Source organism: Lepisma saccharinum, chromosome 2 (assembly GCF_977018435.1).
Source record: "Lepisma saccharinum chromosome 2, izLepSacc3.1, whole genome shotgun sequence".
NCBI classification, from domain to species: Eukaryota; Metazoa; Arthropoda; class Insecta; order Zygentoma; family Lepismatidae; genus Lepisma; species Lepisma saccharinum.
In genome coordinates, this window is record NC_139230.1 from 144,327,787 (window position 1) to 144,350,669 (window position 22,883).

Genomic DNA, 22,883 nt, shown 5'->3' on the forward strand with positions numbered 1-22,883 from the left:
AATTTACATATGTATTTGTCTGAAAAAAAAAATAATAATGCTGGCTTCAGATTTTACCGAGAAGTCTGTTGAGTTTGTTTTTAAGTCCACTTTATGTACAAAAGTAGTAATCGGTACTCGATCTACAGTTGAAAGTGGATCTCGAACCACTACGTGCCTCCACCGGTTATCGAACCCGGGATCCCTTAATTTCAAGGCAACGACGTTACCACAACGCCACAGGTAGCCTCCGAGGCGAAAATTGCATTCGTTGTAATATTTTAATCGTCAGTGGTCCGGCAGTAATTGAGTAGGTACAGCTCCGAGTACATCTTGCATTTTAATTAGTAATAAGCACTCTACACTTTAAAACTAGCCATTGCAATATTTATTAAGGTCAACTTTTTAAATTCTTATGAACAGAACTATCGACTTGCAAACCAGGAATAGTGGCTTCGATTGTCAGAGGGCACATTGCAGTGGTTCGGGTCCCAATTGGAACTTTTCTTCCATACCTGCACACAAAGTTAACTTAAAACAAAGTTTTCCAGTAACTAATGTTCAAAACATACTTGTAGTATTCCCAGCTTTCTTTCTTACTGTTCTAAGTTATTTCAAGGAGTGTAAGAGATGACTCTTTCTAAAGACACCAAAATACCAACCTCTCTTTCACGTAGTGCAGATTGGGCTGCATTTTGAAGTTAACGAGGTTCTGGCGTCTCTACTCTCAGCTAGAACAGTACAATCCTCTGTGGAGCCTGTTTTGCGTCCTGTCCTTGTATGTTTGTGTTTGCCCCGTCATCTATTTCATCTTATCACTATTCATCCTCATCTTCGCACCATAAGTGGCAGAAATGCGAAGTATCTCTGTACTTAGGTTCAAACCCTGCCTGTACTAATTGTTAGGAGTTGTAAAGATCCGCTGTTTTTAGGGTCAAAGGAAGTTTATATGAGAAAGTAAACATTCATAAATCTTATACATGTGTATTATATGTACTAATAGGCAATGGTTGAATGGAAACTTTCAACACACTGCAAACAGTTGCCATTTGCATTTAACTACAGTGTTTACTTCCAGTAGCACCAATTGTACGTAAATCGCACAGTAAAAGGTAACACAAAATAAGAAATGAAGTGTTTGACACGTCTTCGGTCTTTTCATCCAGTGTCCAGCTCATTTCCTCCCACGCATCCTGGAAACTGCATTATTTCACACCGGTTCATCTGTACGGGCGCAGTCTCATCTCTCTCGGAACGAGTCCTACTTGAAAGGTTGAAGCCGTAAAAGCCGGCCTCCGTGGCGGAGTGGTTAGAACAGCGCTCTACGACGCCAGGGGCCCGGGTTCGAATACGGGCCTGGGCATGGCATGGGTGTTATTTGTGTCCTTTCATCATTTGCGATTAGCCAACAGTGGCAGGAAAGCGAAGTAAAATAAACCAAATCAATCAATCAATTCTTGAACTGATGCTTAAAACGCTGCAGTTGCGATGCCGCGTCAACATAGAGATGAACAAATTATTGAAGTAAAAAGTACCCGTCTAGATTGCACCATTGTGTGTTTCGACTGACGTTAACGTGGCGTCGTTAACTGCCGCGTTCTAAGCGTCCGTATAGATGGCCAAAGAATCTCTGACCCCGACTTCTCATGGCTAGGATAATCGTGTTGTATTTATATTTTCTTTATTTGACGTATTTTTTTGCCTATTTGGCTGATCGCTACGATGAGGATGAATGATCATTAGGATAGTCATCCATGCTATTCTGTGCGTACGTGGTCTTGTCCTTGAGTGTGCTGTGTGACCCTATGTAGTCTCAGATTTTATCATAGACTTGTTATCTTTTTGTCTTCACCTGTGTTTAGCTGTTGGTCCATGATCAGAAGTTGAGTTTTTAATGTTTAAGTTTTTTTGTTTAAAAAAAATCGCGAGTTATTTTATTGTTGTGTTATGTTGATCTTGAGGACCTTGTCCCTGCTTTAATCACTGATGCACTAAAATAATTCTAATTTCAAACTAAGTCATCAGAAACGCTCTGATTGCATCTTGATAAATTCTAAGGTCTTGAGCAGACTTCATTTTATGTATTAGTTCAGCACAGGACCAAAGACCAGTTAGTTCTGGTTGACTCGTGTAAGTTACCGAGATTCTTGATCTTGCCTTCCATGCTGTATGAAGATGAAACAGAAATACCTAAACCATGAGCTAGAGAGAGATATTATAGCTGAAGGCAGATTCGAGTGAATAATTGATTCCTTGTATCAAAGTGAAGTCTTTGATATGGTCATGTTGCTACCTTCATACTTTAGACACAGCAGAACTCACAGATGAATAATTCCTTTTTAGCTACTGTCGCAATCAAGTAGCACAAGGAACATAACATACATGAGGTGCCCAGATCGCATCCTTATCAAGAACTTTGAGTCCGAAGAAGAGATAATAAGCTTCCTCTCTGCTTCAAGTAATATCATCCCACTGAAAAGCTGTTGATTTTAACATGAACTACACAAAACAAAACCGCGGCAAAACAAACATATCGCAGTGTTTTTTTCAACAAAACAAAGAATCAACGTCTGGCTGAACGTTTCGCATTCGCCAGCATGTATGTCACGTAGAAGCAATAATAATAATATAATAAATGACAGTGGCGGCGATTGAGTTCCAAAACTGGGGGCGGGGCAAGGACATTTTACTTTACCTTGGTACGTAAGGTTTAGCATAGTGCGAGGGCAAAAGTGGCAAAAAATGTGGGGCGATGGCCCCCACGCCCTCCTAATCGACGCCACTGATATATGATGATGAGCTGTTAACGGCGCGTTGGAAACAACCGACAACATTCATATTACTAAAGATACATGTGGGATTCCGATTTAATCAAAATTTCTATTTAGGGACTGTACCGACACAAGACTTTGAACAGTTTCGTAACATCTCGTAAGTGAGGAAGCGTGCCTCGTCTTCCGCCTCGTCTCATATTGCAACGTAAAAGCACAATGAACCGAATGAAAATTTTCATCACTCGTTTCCCGGGGAGTGGAGCAATTGCCTCTCGCTGGATAGTCCCACGTCACTATTATGGTTAACTATGGAAGAAAATCTCCGGAATTCATATCACGGCCTGGGCATGGGTGTTCTTTGTGAGTCTCTCTTCATCAATTACATCATATCATCATCACTGATTCTCACCTTCACGATTAGCCAAAGTAGAAGAAAAGCGAAGTAAGATAAACCAAATCAAGGATAAAAGAAATAGAAGAAAACCTTACAATATAAAAGATTAGGACACACACATATCTTTTTCCAGGTCGCACAATTCCACAGCTGGCTCTGCTAAAATGCCATTTTCAATTTTTGTTAGTGCATTGTGCAACAGGTGTTAGTTATTTTCTCGTTCTACAACTAATTTAGATGTTTCATATTTAAAATTAAGACATATTCCGAAAACACTTCAACTTGACGAAACGAGAAACCGTGGAAAGGTGTTCATTATCCATTCCTGTAAATGTCCTTCGTGAAATGTATTGGCATATTTGCCAACAATAGCAAATACAATATATTTAATATTTCTTGGTAACAAGGTGGTTACATGCTGATAGTTTCAAATTTGCCACATGCGCTATCAAAATTGCGAAGATGATACTTGAAAACGAAACTATCTATTTGCTTCATGATGATTAAATCGGTGAAGGGGCACTCACAAATAACACTCATGCCAAGGCGTGGATTCGAAACCGGAACTCGTGGCGTCGTAGCGCGCTGTCCTAACCATTCCACCACGGAGGTCGGCTATCTTGTCTTGGTTCTTCCAGAAGTGTACTGTGTAGGTTTTATTATCTACTGTAACAGTGCAAGTATCTCTTGTGATACTTGTATACCAGTATATGAGTAGCATATACATCATGAACATTGCAGCACACGTGGCTAATGAACACAGCCACAGTGCACCTTTCTGGCCCACCCCCCACCCAAGCAGGTAAAATAAGAGTTATTTGACGTCGCTCTTCTTCCATTTTTGACTAATCGCGACGGGGCGTTATTGAACGAACATAACCAGTGATGACGCCTGCATTCACTCCTGCAGCTGTAACGGACAGGGATTGTTTAGTATATGCCCCCAGAAATATGTTCTGCCTACGTTTCATTATCGATAATAAGTGGAAGAAGAAATTGGATATATTATCTGGAGCAACCAGAATTCTATGCTGGAGGGCTCCATGTGACTTTGGTATTTTTTCCTCTGCTTTATACATTTAAAAAAATTGTTAAATACACGAGCAGGTAAAAATATTGTTTTGGGAAGCGTTTTTCGTAAACATTCTTCTTCTGGATTTAACGAGAGGACTTCACCCCAAAAGTCACCCCTTTTTCTGCATTTTTCCAGAACGGAATTTATCCAGAATTTTCAATGTGGGAATGTAGTTGTATTTTAGGGGGTATAAAGAAAATCAGCCATAAAATTACCATCATTTAGTATTTTCTGAAAACAAAATTGGGTGTAAATCATTGGATCCAGAGGACATTGTGAGATAAATTACTTCTACCTTCCTTGGTTTGAGCTGGCATTTAGCTCCCACCTGTTCCTTTCCCCCCTTATTGCACTAATTATTTTTTGTTGTTCTATTTTGTCTCCATTGCTTGGCCCAGTCTATTCTTCCAGTAATCGAATGTGGTTGGAAACGAATACAAACGTGCGCCGTAAGATTTTGCAGTGCAAATGACAGAAGCAGACCATAAAAAAATTCAGCAGAGTGACAGAATCGATGCTGAATTTGCATTCATTTACTTTGTTCCGTCGACGACTTCCAACCATCTGTTGTGTGCAGAAAAGGCCTAAAGATAGACTACACGTAAGTCGTCGGCTGGCAGTTAGCTTCCCGCGCTCGTTTCCAAGGTCAACCAGCTTTGGTAACCGCTGGTCGTTGCCATATTATACAATAGCCCGAAATAGCTTAGCTTTTGTCAAAAAGTGGTACACAATTCGAAGAATACGTTTTAAAAAATTCAAGGAACTTGTTCCTTCAACGCACATCGCTGTTCCTATGCTTTCATTCAGCTCTACCGTTGATATGTTGGAACCTGGTAATTTCGTTTGTGCTGGGATGCTTTGCTGATACGGTCAGTGAATTCGTGCTCTCACGCTCTGCTCGCGTAGATCTAGATCATTGGTTCATGGGCGAACGAGAATGAATAAACTTCAGAACTTACACGTTGCTTGCTTTATCACAGCAGACAGTTCTTATCTCACGTAGACATGATGCAAACAAATAAGTCATCAATCAACGAGCGATGCAAAAGGGTTTTAGGTTGGAAGTAATTGAAAGTGGAGCAAGGTAGAAGAATAGCTATGTGAATGATGCGTTCAATGATCGGATCAAATTCCACTGTCTTTACGTAATGTTCAATAAGTAATTGAAAGAGGAACATAAATTAAGAGTATTTAAAAACAAAGTCCTTAACAAAATATTTGGACCTAAAAGGGATGGGGAGAAAGGTGAGTGGAGAAGGTTACATAATTTAGAACTGCATAATTTGTATTCCTGTCCAGATATTATTAGAATAATTAAATCAAGAAGTCTTAGGTGGGCAGGTCATCTGGCACGAATGGGAGAGGAAAGAAGAGTTTACAGGGATTTTTGTTGGAAAACCTGATGGTAAGAGACCAGTAGGAAGGCCAAGACGAATATGGAGGGATAACGTTGAGATGGACCTCAAGGAAATTGGTAAGGATGGAAAAGATTGGATTGATCTTGCTCAGAAGTGGGACAGATCGAAAGGCTTGTGTTGCTGCACCCATAAACCTTCGGGTTTGAAAAGGATAGAGAGTTATTTAGTTAGAGTTTATTGAAATAGATACAGGAGTGATAAGTGTTCATAAAATTCTTCTTCCATATTTAGGTAACACATATTGTTACTCTCATAACAGAAGTAAATTCCTGTGTTTGGAACAAAGTTACTATTTCAAGTAATGCTAACTTTCTTTTTGAAATCTCTCATTGTTTTTTAGGTAACAAGCACGTCGCCACCAAAGGGCCGCCCTCAGTCAGCCAATCTGGTGGTTATCACATAGCGCTATGACGCCAGGGGTCCCGGGTTCGAATCCCTGCCTAGGCATGGGTGTTTGTGAGTGTCCATTCATCAATTTTATCACATCACTCATCCCCATCTTCGCAAATTAGCCAAAAGTGGTACAAAAACGAAGTAAAATATACTAAATCAATCAATCAATTGAGAGGTACCGCACGTGGTCTATGCGTTCGTTAAGTTATCATTTCTTATACTTAAGAAAGTTATTTTCATACAATGGCCATCTTTCAGCTACTCCAATGCCTGAAGATGGGAGTGAAGTTAGCTCTCGGAAGCCTGTCCGGAAATCACCTGGTTGATATCCAAAGTAAAACTCTCCATTGATGTCAATCTTTATTTTGCAAGAAAATTGAACTCTTCGAAACAACTGATTTTCGTCATTTATATAACAAGTTTATAACTTGAATATTTATATCCTTAGCGCTTCATCTCAAGAAAGACGATGAATTATGAAATAATAAACAGGAAAACTGACTGGACCATTTACACCCGTCTCTCACATGTCAGCAAGGGCGCCGACTTTCCAAAATTTCTGTGGGTGCATATCAAAGGCGGTTAGATCTATAATTATCAAGTATTGTATACTTTAAACAACTTACATGCACAATGATTGCAAGAGGCAATGATATTATCAACACGTTACTAAAAGAAAATACCACATTCATACAAATTAAAATGAAAAAATCTTCATAAATGCAAACCATTTTAATTGTATTGCAGAAAGAACTATGCAAGGATTTTGTTGTGAACAGAAACTACAAAATTACTAACTTTATGTACCAAATAATAATAAAGATAATCATGACATGTTAACTTTCAATATAAAACACATTCCTTCTTACGTCATTTGCACTTATGAATTTGTTTTCAATTTTGGTAATGTCAATATACTTCCATTGTTATTGTGGGGACTGCCTTTGACTTGGACAGAGACAGGCAAGGAAGGGGGGAATGTGTTGCTTGGTTGCCTTTGCACAAACACATTTGAAACAATTATGTTTTAGAGGTTAGAAATTTTAACTTCCATCTCAATGTTTTAATTGCTTATTATTTTTTTGATAATGGCAAGTGAGAAATATTTACTTTATTTTGTTTTTATCAAAATAAAAATCTTGTGGGTGCGGCGCACCCACAAGATTATTTATGTGGGTGCTCGAGTCCCGGAGCACCCACGTAGTCGGCGCGCATGCATGTCAGTACTGGAAAAGGCTACTAGATAGAAACAACGCAACGTAGGGGCTCGTAATCTCATTCCTCGCACCTCAAGGGGCCTCGTGTCCCATGGGGGTTATGAAAAAAAAAAACTTGTAATAAATAGAAGTGAGAAAAATAGATGGAAAAGGGCAATTATTTGTGGCCAGTAAAACTACATTATTTTTATCGCACTTTAAATTCTAGTGAAATGCATTAAAAAAAAACGGTAGCCGTCTGATTTTAGAAGCCACACCGCTATAAATAAGCTATGAATAAATGAATTTCTAGTTGTATCAAATCTATGATTATTGTTCGTTTTACATATGCGTATTAATGAAACCAAAAGTGAGCATTTAAGCTTGCACTTGTCAAAAATGCGGTATCAAGCGATTCTTAGAATTTTCTCGCTTTCTTCGACTCTCCCACCATATTTAGTGTCCGCTACTGTTGGTTCGTGCATACAGATAATAGTAAATGGTGTAGTGATATTACATTATGTCGGGTAGATATCGCGATGTGGCAAGTACTTGGCTATATTAGTTTAATGCACCAAGGTCTCCTCACGTATTGACCAAATGACTGACTATAATACTTGTTGATAATTGAAACCGATTCTGTCGAAGTGCATTTCGTGGATTTTGTTTTTGTAGAAGAAACGAATGCTGCTGTCCTGTCAGACACCATTTTGAAAGAAGTAGAACATTTGGGTTTTGACTTAGTTCAGAGGATATACGAGTGCACCCTCTTCTCTAGGCCTTTGATGCAAAAATTCAATTTTTCTTTAAAACCTCTATCAGGAAGACGTTGGGAATGCAGGCTGGAGAGTGTTAAAACCATAAGATCCCAGTTTGATAGCATTTGTGAATCCATAGAAAATCTTCGTGGTACCTGTGATGATTCAATAACAGTAAGTGATAGTGAATCAGTTTTCAATGAATTTGCAACCCTTGAATTTCTATTTTCACTGGTTGTATCACAGATCTTTGGCTGTATGGTGTGATGTGTTAAGAGAGTGAGTAAGCTTTGGCAAAGTGTTGAAATTCATTCTCGTAATGCCGAAACTTACCCTCAGAAATTCTGTACTTGGATTGAAAAATACTGTTCAACTGGATTTCAACTTGCGTTAACAGAAGCTCGAGGTTGTGCGAGAGAAAGTAACTCTGGCGTTCAAAGACAGAAGAATTGTTCGCAGGAAAAAATACGGTTTGACTATAAAAGTGCTGAGCCTGCTGAAGACCGATTCAGAATAGACTATTTTAATGTTATGATAAATAACATCAAATCAAATTTAGAAGCCAGGTTTGAAGAGTTCATCCAATACATCGAGGCGTTTGGCTTGGTTTGAGATCAATGACTAAAGAAACACTTTTAAAACATTGTCAAGATTTGAAAAATGTTTTGCCTGTTGGTGATGGTTGTGATGTTTACTATTACGGACTATTTGAAGAATTTCAAGTGTTAATCGCGGTAGTCCTTTCAAACATATGCGGCACGAAAGAAGTGTTTGCTCATATTGCTTAGCAATAACTTTTGCAAGGTGTATCCGAATATTTAAATTTTGCTGAGAATCATTCTGATTGTTCCTGTAACTTCTGTATTCGCAGAAAGAAGCTTTTCCATGTTGAAGTTAATAAAAACCTATCTCCGAACCACCATGTGACAAGAGCGATTGGCACTGGCAATATTATCCGTAGAGAACAACTGGCCTTTTCCACTCTGGACTATTCAAGTGTCGTGAGCGAATTCAGCTCCGAGAGAAGCAGAAAAAATATTATTAGGCCGAGTGAAACTGTTAAATATAATAAAATTATTAAATATCGTTAAAGACCAAAATGTCGAGGAAGTTTCGGCTGGTATCGGTAAATAAATTCCAACCGATACTTTCCGATATCGACACCACTGGTATCGGTATCGGCTCAGTCATAGAATTTTCTTTTCTTTTTCAATTATTTCATCAATATTTTCCTTGGTCTCCTCCACTTCTTCTTCCGTTAATCCGCTATGTGACGTGTAAACTTGCACGAACAGTAAATTGTTTTTCTTTCTTTGCAGTCTCGCCACTATAATCCTGTCATTCACAAAACGCACTGATGTCACTTTATTTTTTACACGCGTTCCAAGTAGGACAAAACCGTGATTTTCTTCGCGTTCTCCTCCAGAATAGAATATTTCAAATTCTTCACTTACCAATTCACCACTTTCCTCCCACCTCACTTCTGATGTTCCCATAGTATCTACTTTATTTCTCCTCATTTCCACTTTCAAGTTTTCCAACTTACCGCCTGCAAGAGTGTCCAGATATTCCATGTTCCAATCTTCAGCCTACCCTTCTTTTGTTGACTTCTCTTCTTACCACTGTTGACCGTCATAACGTGTCCTTCTCAGACATACACGAACATCTTAATGGGTGGGGAATAGTTTGGAATCTTTTGCAGTGGAAAGTCTCATCATGGAAGTTTTTCTAGGGAAGAGAAGTGCGGCAGCTTTCTGTTACTTTCTGCACACCACTTTCTCTTTCGCATCTTGAATGATCCCAGGGGACTCCAACTAGGAGGTGAGGAGAGTGGATTTAACTGAATTGGGCCTCCGGACTTCACCGGTGGGTTTGTGTATAGGCAGTGTTTTACCCATAATTTCCATCTTTGGAGTGTATGTTTGTATTAAGGGTGTATGTATAAATTTAGAGCCAAAATGACCATAAATTGGGCCCTTGTGAAAAATTTTATGAGATGTTGAGGAAATTTTGGAAGGTGTTATGGGGTGTGTGGATAAATTACTGGGTGCAAGTTGAATATAAGTTTCAAATTTTTTTACCTGGACAACTTCGGGAAACCCCAATTAGACTTCGCCCTTCCCCCACCCATATTGATTATGACAGCTGCATTTTGCAACTAGTGACCACTAATTTGGAATATGATCTGAAGCATGAGATGTTTGGAGTCGGGACATATGTCTGAAAAACCTCGTGTCATTGGGAAATGAGAATGTTCGTGGAAATTATACAATTGTAAATAGTATCGTGTTTCGTATCATGGGAAATATGACATTCCATGTGCAGATGTGTCTTGAACATGAAGGATCCTGTAATTTTTTACGATGTGGAACTTTTCGGACACCCTGTAGATATTTGACCATATTCCTTTAATAACCAAGTTTTTAAAATAAAATACATCAATGGGAAGGGAAATAATGTGTTGTGCATTAAAAACAAAACCGTAATCTCCAGATTTATTATGTTTGAATGTTCTGATCAGTACTTGAAGTGAAAATTCCTAACGGGGGGATGCGTAGTCAAGTTTGAAGATAGGGGGGGGGGGGGTGCTGGTATGGATCAACATAGAGACAATGCAGAGGTGGGGGAATGCTTTATGTCTTTTTCTTAACTGGAGGATAGCATCCCCCCGCATCACCCCACTTAGAGCACTGGATCTGATCAGCATTCGCTTGCAGTGACGAGGGGAAATTGTGATAATGTTGTTGTGCTTACCTGTTCATTTCAAGTATAAACTCGAAATATTTTATCAGAGAAAATTAATTTTCTATGGCCAGCTACGACAAACTTTCCATGATTTGGAAAACCTCTGTCAGAATGATGGGCCTTGGGATGGAAACCATGACATACAGGCTATCACCCCTTCATCTTAATATTTCCCTTAACTCAACCACTGAAGGGTTAATTGATTACTGAAATAGAAAAAGACAAATTAGCAATGAAGAGTGTGCACTATCGAGCAAACGTGCATTTTCGTATTTCATTAACTGAATTCTTTCTCTGTTATGATTGCATTTTTGTTGATGTCTGTTGCTGATATCTAGCATACAAAAAAGTTAAATTTGCATATAATATCCAGAAATTCATATTGTAAAAACTATTTCCTTTCTTCCTCTTACTGGCAAAATGTGTGTTATCCCTAGGAAGGTTTGAGTCGCATACATTGTCTTGCCTTTGACATTCAACGCAAAATGGTTAATCATATCCAAATCTTAAATGTTCTCAACCCTTAAAGGGATAAATATCCAATAATAATATTTATAAAAGTATTTTCATTTTTTTCTAGAATGCGCTAAAAAAGAAGTAATATTTTCCATCATTTAACATATTTTGCTAAGGAGTTGAGATTTTGAGCAGTGGAGTTGTTCATTTTTTACCTTGAGTAAATATTCTTGATGTAGCCTGTTTACTTATTAAGAACATAAGTACATTTTTTTGGTGTAAGGCTGTTTGTTTTATTTTAATATGCACAATCATATCTAAGCATGATTTTTATTAGGAGTATATAATAAAGTTGTATGGATATTGTTGCTTCATATTTGGTGTTAACAATGATTCAAGGAACTTCAACCATAGAATAAACAAGACTTCAAAACTATAGGCATCATTGGCGGGGATAGGGGAGATGCCGATCACAATAATACAGAAAAATGTATGTATATGTAGGATATAAGTGTATTATACCTCCAGTCAATATCCAAAAAGAGGTTATGTAGAAAATTATACAGTGTGCAAGAAATATCCGTGAGCAACCATTCCTAAACCCGACGGTTTGTTGCTGCAGCCATATGCGTATTCCCTGTGTCCGTATCCTGGGCAAGGCAAAGTCGCGTCTGGTCATCCAACCTATTTCTTTCAGGTTTATTCTATTGAATGAAGCAATGTAGTGGACCTCCCGATGGCATAGTGGCAACGTCGTTGCCTTGTAATCAAGGGGTCCTGAGTTCGGTACCCAGTGGAGCCACATAGTGGTTTGGATCCCACTTTTAACTGTAGGTCCAGTCCCGATTAGCCTTTCTGTGCATATAGTGGACTTGAAACATCAATTCAATCAATCAATATAAATGTGAGCATAAAAATTGTACATAAGAATTGTCATGCCATTTTGTCTTGACATTCCTACAGGTCTCCTACCACCAGGTTTCCCAACAAGAATCCTGTAAACTTTTCCATCCTTTCCCACGCATGTCACATCGCCTACCCAACAAAGTCATTGCAATTTAATTATTATTCCAATATCAGGGGATGGATTTAGCTAAAGCATTTCAGTATTATGTAGCCTTCTCCATTCAGATGTTGTTTTATCTCTTTTATGTCCAAATAACATTCTTAAAATTTGATTTTCAAGAACTCTTCATTTGTGTTCCTCTTTTTGTGGAAGGAGCCTTGTTTCACATCCATATAAAATTACAGGCAAAATTACCGTTTTGTAAATTTTAACCTTTCAATTCTTTGATATTAGATGAGAGCATATTTTTTTTAAATAGCAAAGTAACACGCAATACATGAATTAAGCCTTCTTTTAATTTCCTCTTTGATATAATTATTATTTACCAAAATGGTAAAGAAAAGGAAGCATTCTTAACTTGAATTTAAGTATGCAGTTCAGTAGATCACAGGATCAATCCTACATCAAAGAAAATGGTCAAACAGGCTCAGGGTTCTGTTTTTGTAGTTATTTTACCACACTTGATACAAAACCAAAAATTTATCTGCAACAACTTGGACCATATTATCATCAGTGCCTTAAAATTTTGGTTATTGTGTGTTATTTTCCTAAAAAATACTCTACATATCTTGAAAGATCAAGTCCAAGTAAAACTAATATAAGTATTAAGGGATCCTTTTTGGACACAGGGTGTGAGGGGTGACCCTTTATGAAGACACCCAAATGTCAACCTCACTTCCACATAGTACGCCCTGCTGGACTGCATCAAGGCCTCCCCGATGGCGCAGTGGTAGCGTCGTCGCCTTGTAATCAAGGGATCCTGGGTTCGATTCCCAGTGGAGGCACATAGTGGTTCGGATCCCACTTTAAACTGTAGGTCCAGTCCCGATTAGCCTTACTGTGCATAAAGTGGACTTAAAACAACAAATCAATCCAATCCATGGACTGCATCAATGCAGACCAATGAGGTTCTGGTGACTGGACTCTCGGCTAGTATAATCCTCTGTGGGGCATATGTTGTGTGCTTGTCCATTTGTGTTCCTTTCATCAGTTTTATCTTAACAACCTTCATGTTCGCGATTAGCCAAAAGCAACGGAAAAGCAAAGTAAGATACGGCAAATCAATCAACCATTTTGGACCATTCAGCAGACCACATATGACACAACACAAAACATAATTTCATTAAATTATGGACACAAGATTTTACTGATAAGGACAATTTTCTAAATTGATTATTTTGGGATTGATTGATTTGATTGATTTGTTGTTTTAAGTCCACTTTATGCACAGTAATGCTAATCGGGACTAGAGCTACAGTTTAAAGTGGAATCCGAACCACTTTGTGCCTCCACCGAGTATCGAACCCGAGACCTCTTGATTACAAGGCAACAATGCTACTACTCTGCCATTGGGGAGGCCGATTATTTTGGGAAGATTAAGAATTATGCAAAGGAGTTTTGTTTTGAATCAACTATTGAAGAGAGTTGGCATGCAAGCTATAGTTAAATCAATCAAGAAAATTTAAATGAGAGCATTGATAGATTGGGGAGTGATTTACTTCAGGTGAAATAACTTAATACGTTCCTGTAGCATCTATTGTACTTCTATTTTGCACTTTATTTTACAGTGTGACCCTAGATTGGGACTACATGACAATACAACTCTAAACTCGGCAACATCGACATCCACAAATGATGAAACGAATGAATTGCGTCGACGAGCAGCACGCCCTCTTACTGGAAAGCATGTGAGACCAGGAACTGGAGCTAGTCCATCCACTTTGTTAACTTTGAGAAGAAAGATTGAAGCTCGGCAGCAAATGAAAGCATCATCACATGAAGCAGCCTCATCCTCTCCTGTTCAACACAGACGCACAAAGTGAATGTAAGATATAACAATGTTTTAATTTTTTAATTTCTTATTTTTTGTCAAACAACAAAGCTGTGGGTTCTTCTCTTTAGCATACAGCTCTCAAAGTTTGGTCATTGCTTTCTTCACAGCTGATGCCATTCTCCTCGATCAACAGCTGAAGTTTTCCATCTCTTCACTCTTATTTACCTGAAGTCTTGCTCTACAAATTTTGCCATCTCATTCTGGGTCTTCCTCTCCTCATTGCATCAGGTTTTACCCTGGAACACTTTCTTTACAGCTCTTTCCTCTGGCATTCTCATCATATATCCAAACCATTAGAATCTCCAGGTTTTCATTGTGGTGGCAATATCAGGTGAGTTGTATTTACTGTACAAGTCCTGGTTCATTCTCATATGCCATTCACCATTATCTCAAATTGGCCTATATATCTTCCTTAATATCTTTCTCTTCCATATTCTTAGCATCTCTTCAATCTACCTGGTTACTGTCCATGCTTATAACCATCTTACATCAAATCTTATAACCTTGCCACCTTTATTACACCAATAACTATTGATTCTTGATATAAGTTGTAGAGTTCCTTATTGAAACGTTTTCTCAATTTTCCATTCTCGCATACTGATCCCAATTTTTTTTGTAATATCTTTGTTTCAAAGGTCTCTACCAGCTTTTCATCTTTCCTTGAACTGTTCCAAGTTTTGGCAGCATAGGTCAATACAGGTCTTATCAATGTCTTGTAAAGTGTTAACTTACTTGTTCTGGACAAAATGTGCTCTTAAAATGTCTCTGTAGTCCGTAATAGGCCGTATTCACTGCTATAAGTCGTGCCTTTACTTCCTCCTGTGAATCATTCTCAAATGTCACAACAGAACCCAGGTAGTTGAAAGAGTCCACTCTAACAAAGATATAATTAGCAATTGTTATGGTCGGTGATGCATTATATCCATGTGCTTTACCTGCTGCCATGTACTTAGTCTTCCCTTCATTCACCACCAATCCCATCTTTTTTGCTTTCCTTTCTATGGCCAAAAATGCTTCTTCTACTGCATGTAGAGATCTTCCTACTATATCCAGGTCATCCACATATGCTAGTATCTGGATTGACTTGTAATATATGGTACCCCTAATTTGCACCCAAGCTTCCCATATAACCTTCTGTAAGTCCGTTTTGTCTTTCAACAGGTTCTGAGAATTGTCCTCCCACCCTTATCCTACTATTAGATCCCTCCATGGTTATCCTCACCATTCTTATTAATTTTATTAGAATTCCAAGGTCTTCCATTGCCAGATATAGTTGTGCCCTGTTTATGCTATTGTATCCAGATTTAAAATCAATGAATACATGGTTTGTTCCTGTCCCAAACTCCAGAGTTTTCTCCAGTATTTGCCTTAAGGTGAATATCTGGTTAATTGTCGATTTTCCTAGCCTGAACCCACATTAATATGGTTCAATGCACTTTCCTACATATGTTAGTAGTCTGTTATATATGATTCTTGCAAATACTTTGTAAGCAACGTTCAGCATGTAATTCCACGATAGTTTGCACACCCCATCCTGTCACCTTTCTTGTGGATAGGTAATATGATACCCATCCTCCATTCACTTGGCATCTGTCCCTTTTTCCAAATTATGTTTATTATTTCATTCAAGCCTCTAATGACACTCTCGCTTCCATGCTTAAGTAGCTCTGCCTGCAAATTATCTGTCACAGGTGCTTTATTATTTTTCAGTATCTTGACTGCCTCTCATACTTCATCTAATGTTGGACTTTCTCTGCCCTCTTCTCCTTCCTCTTCCTCTTCTTCATTTAACTCTTCTTCCAGTAAACCTTCTACATCTGCACTGCCATTCAATAAATCATTAAAATGCCTTCTCCACGATCTAAAATTTCATAACTGTCACTATATATCGCCTGTTTCATTTCTACAGACTGTTGTCCTTGGCTTAAAAACATCTTTTGTATTATTTACCAGCTTGTACATCTGCCTTAGGCTCTTCTGCTCATGCAGGCCTTCTAATTGCTTCATCTCCTGCTTCATCCATTCCCTTTTTATCTTCCTATGGACTCTCTTCTCAATCCTTCTTTTCTCTCGAAATTCCTCCCTTACTCTCCTTGTTGCACTACTTTGCTGCATCCTCTTATATATATCATTCTTTTTTTTAGTAACATTTTGACATTCTTCGTCGAAACAAGTTTCCTTCTATGCTACCTTTTGTGTTTCAAGTATTTCCTTTGCTACATTACAAATCCTAAGCTTATATCCATCCCAACTCTCATCTACATTTTCCACTTCTGCCGGTTTTGTCCCGATGAATCCCTCTTGTAAACAGTGGCGTAGCATGAACATTTTGGGTGGGAACGCCAAGTCCGAAGGAAGGGTCGGCCCTTTCTTGCTTAATAATTTACTTATGGTATTAGTTGCCACAGGTATTGTTTATTTGCCTGAAGTCAGCTGGGTTTTCAATAAAACATCATCCATGCATGTTTTAGCTAGAAAATGAGATGCCTCACTATGCCACAAATGTTTTGAACTCTGGTGTTTTATACCTTTTTTTATACCTTTCTGCATGACGCAAGTCATTAAAAGCCTACCTGAATCACAAGCGCCTCTGCACAACAGTAGACGTCATTGTTGTGGATGATCCAACTTCTGATTGATTTGGTTTATTTTGCTTTGCTTTTCTACCACTTTTGGTTAATGTCGAATACAAATATGAGTGATGATATTGAAGTGACACTCACAAAGAACACCCGTGCTCACGCCGGGATTCGAATCTGGGGCCTCTGTTGTCTTGGCGCGCTGTGCAAAACACACTGACACGGAGGTGGGCGGATGATCCAACTATCGTACACTCAACTGACGTAACAGTGCCGATTAATAATTCAGACCACTGTTTATTACATCTTGAGAATGTTGAACAACATTTTAAAATAATTTTGTCCAGAGACCATTTGATGTTAAGAGTTATCAAATGAATGCTAAACATTTCCATTGACACAATATTAAGCAGTTAGATACAAACGATATAATAATAATAATAATAAAAGAATAGTTTTGCGGGTTAAGTGGTAGAGCAGCCATAGGCTGAACTTATACCATTGAGGACTTCACCAACTTATTTGACAAAACCTGTGTTGATCTTTTAGTTTTTAATGCATTTCGCTGTTCGTGTGATAAATTATACAATGCAGTGGCCATTAAGAAGTGGTATATTTGAGTTCGGTAAGTTACGTCAGTCAATATTGCATATTGTAACATCACATAGCACGAGTGGCATGAGCGCGAAGAACCGGGTAGGGATTCTACCGCTGTCGTGTGTTTCAGAAGGCAGGAAAGGTCACATGAACCAATCACGGTAGACTTCTGCTCCATACGCTGGCGTATGAGAGAGCATTTACGCGCTTGATGTAGAGAGCTAAGCTTTCCCTCCAGAAAGACAGCAAGGAATATAGAGTCCTTTACGCCGAACCTGCTCGGCGTCCGGCCAGGAAAGGCATTGAAAAAAATGCTAGAACGAGTGTTGTTAGTGGAGCATTGCAAGCGGATCGCGAAAAATAGCTATTATAATGCCATGAAGGTCAAACATATATGAAATTAGTCACGTTTTACTTTATATTCACAGCATTTATGCATTTTTGAAATATTAAATCTGAGAACACCAGGCGTACTGGCATACTATAATGCTACGCCACTGCTTGTAATTTACTTCTGTACCTCTCAACCACCGTTGGATTTCTGAACTGCGTGACATTAAATTTCATCATACTAGTTGCCTTCATTTTTTGACTATTAGATATTTTTGTTATAAACCTTCCCATAAGCAAATAATGGTCAGAACCAATATCAATATTAGTCCCTCTGTACAATCTAATGTCAATGATATCTGATCTATGTCTACAATCTATCAGCATGTGGTCAATTTGATTGTAAGTTTTTCCATTGGGGGCTCTCCATGTCATTTTATGAATATCTTTGTGCTGGAATAGAGTTGTTGCTATTACTTGATTCCGAGATGCTGCAAACATTATTAGCCTCATACCATTGTTATTTGTTACTTATGCATACTTTGTTTACCAATTGTTGGTTGATACACATCTTCAAAGTCTATCTGGGCATTGAAGTCCCCAATTAGTGTTTTTTATGTCATTTTTTGGGCAATCATCAAATGCTTTCTCTAACGCATCATAGAAATCTTATTTTACATCAAGTATCTGTGGATACTTCCGTTGGTGCATGAGCGTTGATTATACCGTAATTAAAGAACTCTCCTTTAACTCTTGGTGTCGATAATCTTGAACTTATAGCTTTAAACCCTATCACCAGATGTTTTAGTTGTTTATGTACTTTAAACCCGGTTCCTAGCATATGCAGCCTTTCATCACAGATATAGAAGACAGCTCCTTCTTTCTTTTCCAAAACTCCTTCCGCAATCCAATGTACTTCCTGCAATGCCAATATCACAGGCTTATAATTATTTAGCTGATCCAGTAATATCCTCATTGCACTTGCTCTATACAAAATAGTACATTCCAGCTCCCTACAAATAGATCCCTTCCCTTTCCGTAATTCTCGTCCATTATTCACACCAGTTCATTGTCGGTAGATCTGTCTGGCTACATTTCCTTGAGGTCACGTAATGTGGTTCTTTTTGTGGGATGGGGTTCTTGGCCCCAAGCCCAATCCCCATTCTTGGTGGACCAGGATAAGTTTAGGGTTTACTCCCCTAGGACAGCTGGCTTCACTATGCCTTACAAGTCTGCCCCACCCTTGATTTCTGTCAGGGTATCTATCCTTCCCTTAGCCTTTGGGGATCCCTTCCCTCCCTGCAAGGCAGCATGGGTTGAGCTTATTTAATGGCGGCTCTATCTCGGAACATCGCAGGATTTTCTTCGGAGTCTTGCAGTATTTACTGGGGCACAGATGCCACTCCACATCTCACTGCCTCCTCCAATCCTGCTACTGCTGCTTGTCTGCAACTGTTTCCAGCAAGCCAGCATATCTACTGGCCATCCCCCTATCAGCAACCTGGGGATATGCCTGGTGGCATACAGCTCTGCCCCTGGAATGCCCAGGCTCCTGGTGCTCTATTATCCTTTAATTTTCATGTAATATCCATAACTTCCTGGAATGTAGGTTTGGCTATTAGTACTTTAGGTCCTTCATACATGTACTCTTGTACTTCTCCTTGAGGTAGGAGCGTTCTGAAATATTCATTCCATGTCACTAGTATCGTATCAATCCATAGGATTATTCTTTATTTTTATTTTAATTTTCTCTAAGCTTCATTTCACCTAAGTTCATTCACTTGTTTACACCAGCTGTCCAGTCCTCTCAGGTATTTGAATTATGCACAGTCGTGTGTTACGCAGACTTCCACTTACTGATATATTGGGGCTGCAAGGTTTACATCAGGTAAACAAGAAGCAGCTTACATGAGTAGGAAGGTAAAAACTGACTGATCAGCGTATAGGAAGTCTGCAGAGAGAGGTGTTGAGAGGGACATACAAACTGGGAAGGGACTCACTTTTGGTTCTGATTAGAGACAGGCAACAGCACTTTGGAAAGGAGAGAAGGAGCAGTCTGACTAACTTAGGTGAACTACCTACGAAGCCGAGAGAGAGAGCTTAGTTTATTTTACTCTACGTTTCCTAAAAATCATCATCGTTCTTTTAAGTGTAGACAGCTAATTATCCTAACCATAACATGCATGATTGAAGTTCAAAGGTTCACAAAATTGAACGAGTGACTATTTGCCATTTCTAGTAGTATATTTAGGTATTGTATTTCAGTTGTACCTTTCGCAGCCAAGCATACAACTTGTCATGAGGACAAGTGGTCTCATCATTAACTAGGATGAATGGTGAATAGCTACATTTTCCATTTAATCTATTGGGAGTGGTTGGTTCGATCCCATCATTCTGTAGAATGATATGGTATTAATCTTTCTTCACCCGCAATCCTAGTCTTTACAAATAGTTGTTCAAGGTTGAAATCCCCCTTTCACTCTATGTACTCCTTCATAGAATTACATGCTTCATTTTTAAGAACATATCCTGGATCTCTTCCAGTTCTTTTCCCTCCTCTTCCTTTTTCTTCTGCTTGAATACTTTTTTTTAATCATTTCTAGCTTTCTCATATTCCATGTTATTGGACCTTGTATTTCTTCATAGTATCTTTTGATGTGCTTTATTCTGTTCTTCTAATATTGCTTTGCATTCATCATCGAACCACACATTTTTTTTTCCTTTCCTATTCCATTCTTCTCAGAGCATGCCTGTCTTCCATCAGAAATCATGCTGGTAAATAATATCAGATATCTTTGATTTATTATTTTGTTAATCTTTTTTGAGTTATTTTGTTATTTTTCATTTTACTCTTGTCAATGTTGACAATTTCGCTTTTAAATAGCCATTTGTTCTGTGTCTAAAATTTTCTCAATAAATAAATGAGTTTTAAAAAATGTTAAGAGAGATTTCATACTGAAGTGACAAGCAACACATGACATGTTGCCCATGCACAGTGAATTCTTTTCTACAGACTGGAGGGAAAGTGTCTATTCGAGAACACAAAGTTGGTGGTAATATGTCATTTTTCACTTCAATGTGAAATCTCCTTTAGGCCATGTGTACATAAGAGATGGGGAATAGCAGATGGTTGGTGGATGGTATGCACAGTTCAAAGCCATAAAATCCCTAACATAACAGCCCATGCATGCAGGTGAGAGTGACTGGTACAGCAGCTTTTTCCTTAGTTGGTACTTTGACTTAGCAAAAGGCACAAACAATGGCTTGCTTGCTAAAAAGCATGGATCATGTGATTTAGGACTTCTGTCTACAGATTTTGCTGACCAGTTTGAACAATGCCACTTGAATGAATGGGTGAGTTGGTGTTTTAAGTCCACTTTATGCACAGTAAGGCTAATTGGGATTGAACCTACGGTTTAAAGTGGGATCCGAACTTCTGTGTCATGTGTGTCCACTGGGTATCGAACCCGGGACCCCTTGATTACAAGGTTTCCAAGCAATTTCAACTTGAAACCATGGGATTTTCAACATTTTCAGGAGATTGCTGCCTGCCAATATGCTTTCTTATGTGTTCTGTGTGCACATGGCCATAGTGTCCTAGCTTTGGCATGGAAATTATCTTCATGAATGTCCTTTCATCAACTTTATGTCACAATTCATCCTTGTCATCACAGCTAGCCAAACATGGCAGAAATGTGGTGCAAAAACAAGAAAAGAAAAAGTCTTCATTAATAATGAATGCCAGAGTGTACACATCACTTATTTGAGAATAAACAAACTTATTATAATAATAATAACCCATGGTATAAAAGCCAGTGAGGCCTAATGCCTACCTACCAACTGCTGGCCTCACTCCCACCTTGGAAGATTATCCAACCAGTTATGTGGTGATGTGTGGTCAGTATAACGAATCCCCCAGTCATTGTTGTAGGTTTTCTATGACAGAGTTACGCTACCCATTCATAGCTCCCCAATTTCCTCACGATGATGGATGACCACCAGTCCCATATACAGCCCAAGAAACCCAGGAGACTCAAACCTTTGCATGTCCCGTAGCTGGAGCCCAAAGCTTGCACCTTAGACCGCATTACCATGGTGCCGGACAAATAAACTTATATCATATAGAACATCTATGAACACATTTAGCTATTTCAAACGCAAGAAATAATTAACCATTCTGTTTAAAAATGGAAATAATTCAAACTTGCATGTGGCAAATAATTTTCACAAGACAAACATTTATATATTACTGGAAATAGAACTGCCAGATAAAGTTCATACGAAGTAGATTTTATGGGTAACTACCGTAAACAAAATTATCTTGTCCTGGTTCATTTTCTGTGCATTCTTCATGTGTGTTTTGCACTGGTGATGTGTTGACATGTCTTTCCATGCAATAAAGACACACTCTACCGTCTTCACCAACAGCACATTTTTTCTAGGAGCATTTTGGTCATGAATAATACTTCCCTTTGCCTTCTTCATTCGATTGCTTTTCTAATGTGGTGACTCCTGGCACATACGTCCCTGCTTTACAGGCACATGTTGCACAAGCTGGACTTTATATTACTGCTGACACTATATGTTTCACACTGCATTTGTTGCTATGCACAATTGTTGCCTTCATAAGCAAGGGTGAAACGTGAAGTTGTGAAAAATGGAACATAAGAAGAGCTGAAGGTGCCACCTACGTTATTTGAGGTGACACTTGAGGAGGGCACAGCCTCAGCTGCAACATTTATCAGAGGACAACACATGCTGTTATCCTGTAAGAAAAACAAGGGGCAAGTGCTAGGTAGATTGATTTATATCAAGTTTAAAGAAGTAATTTATAGAATAATGTACATAAGGATTTTATAGATATCAGAATCACTTGTGGTAAAAGTACATTAATTTCATAATCATTTAATGGTGTGCTCTAAGAAAGCAAAAGAAACGAAACAAAATATATATGTACTGATGGGGTGAAGGTCATATGGAAGGAAATGTAATTAATATGTAAACTGTAAACACATTTAAATTTCTCTTGATTTAAAATTCATTAATTTTCATATACAAAAATAGCAAACATTTTGTGTAGAATAATATATAAAATATTTATCATGTTAAACCATAAATAGTGTCATTATCATCAAACTGTAAATGTACATGACAGCTGATAGAAACCGAAGAATGTATATTTACATGTACATTTTTTATTTGCTTTAATCAAACTGTACAAATACTTTACAGGGCCATTTACCAGAAAAAGTCTTTCTGTAGAAAACATAGCTATATCTATACGTATGG

General features: G+C 38.4%; 1 protein-coding gene across 2 annotated transcripts in view; it reads left to right on the forward strand.

The window, feature by feature from the left end:
* The window catches only part of LOC145984524 (uncharacterized), a 223,622-nt gene that overhangs the window by 181,391 nt on the left and 19,348 nt on the right, over window positions 1-22,883 (forward strand). For both annotated transcript variants that reach the window (XM_083118181.1, XM_083118180.1), the window contains exon 3: window positions 13,823-14,079. In XM_083118181.1, coding sequence (XP_082974307.1) covers window positions 13,823-14,077 — 255 coding nt within the window. In that variant the 3' untranslated portion in view covers window positions 14,078-14,079. The remainder of the gene's footprint in view (window positions 1-13,822; window positions 14,080-22,883) is intronic.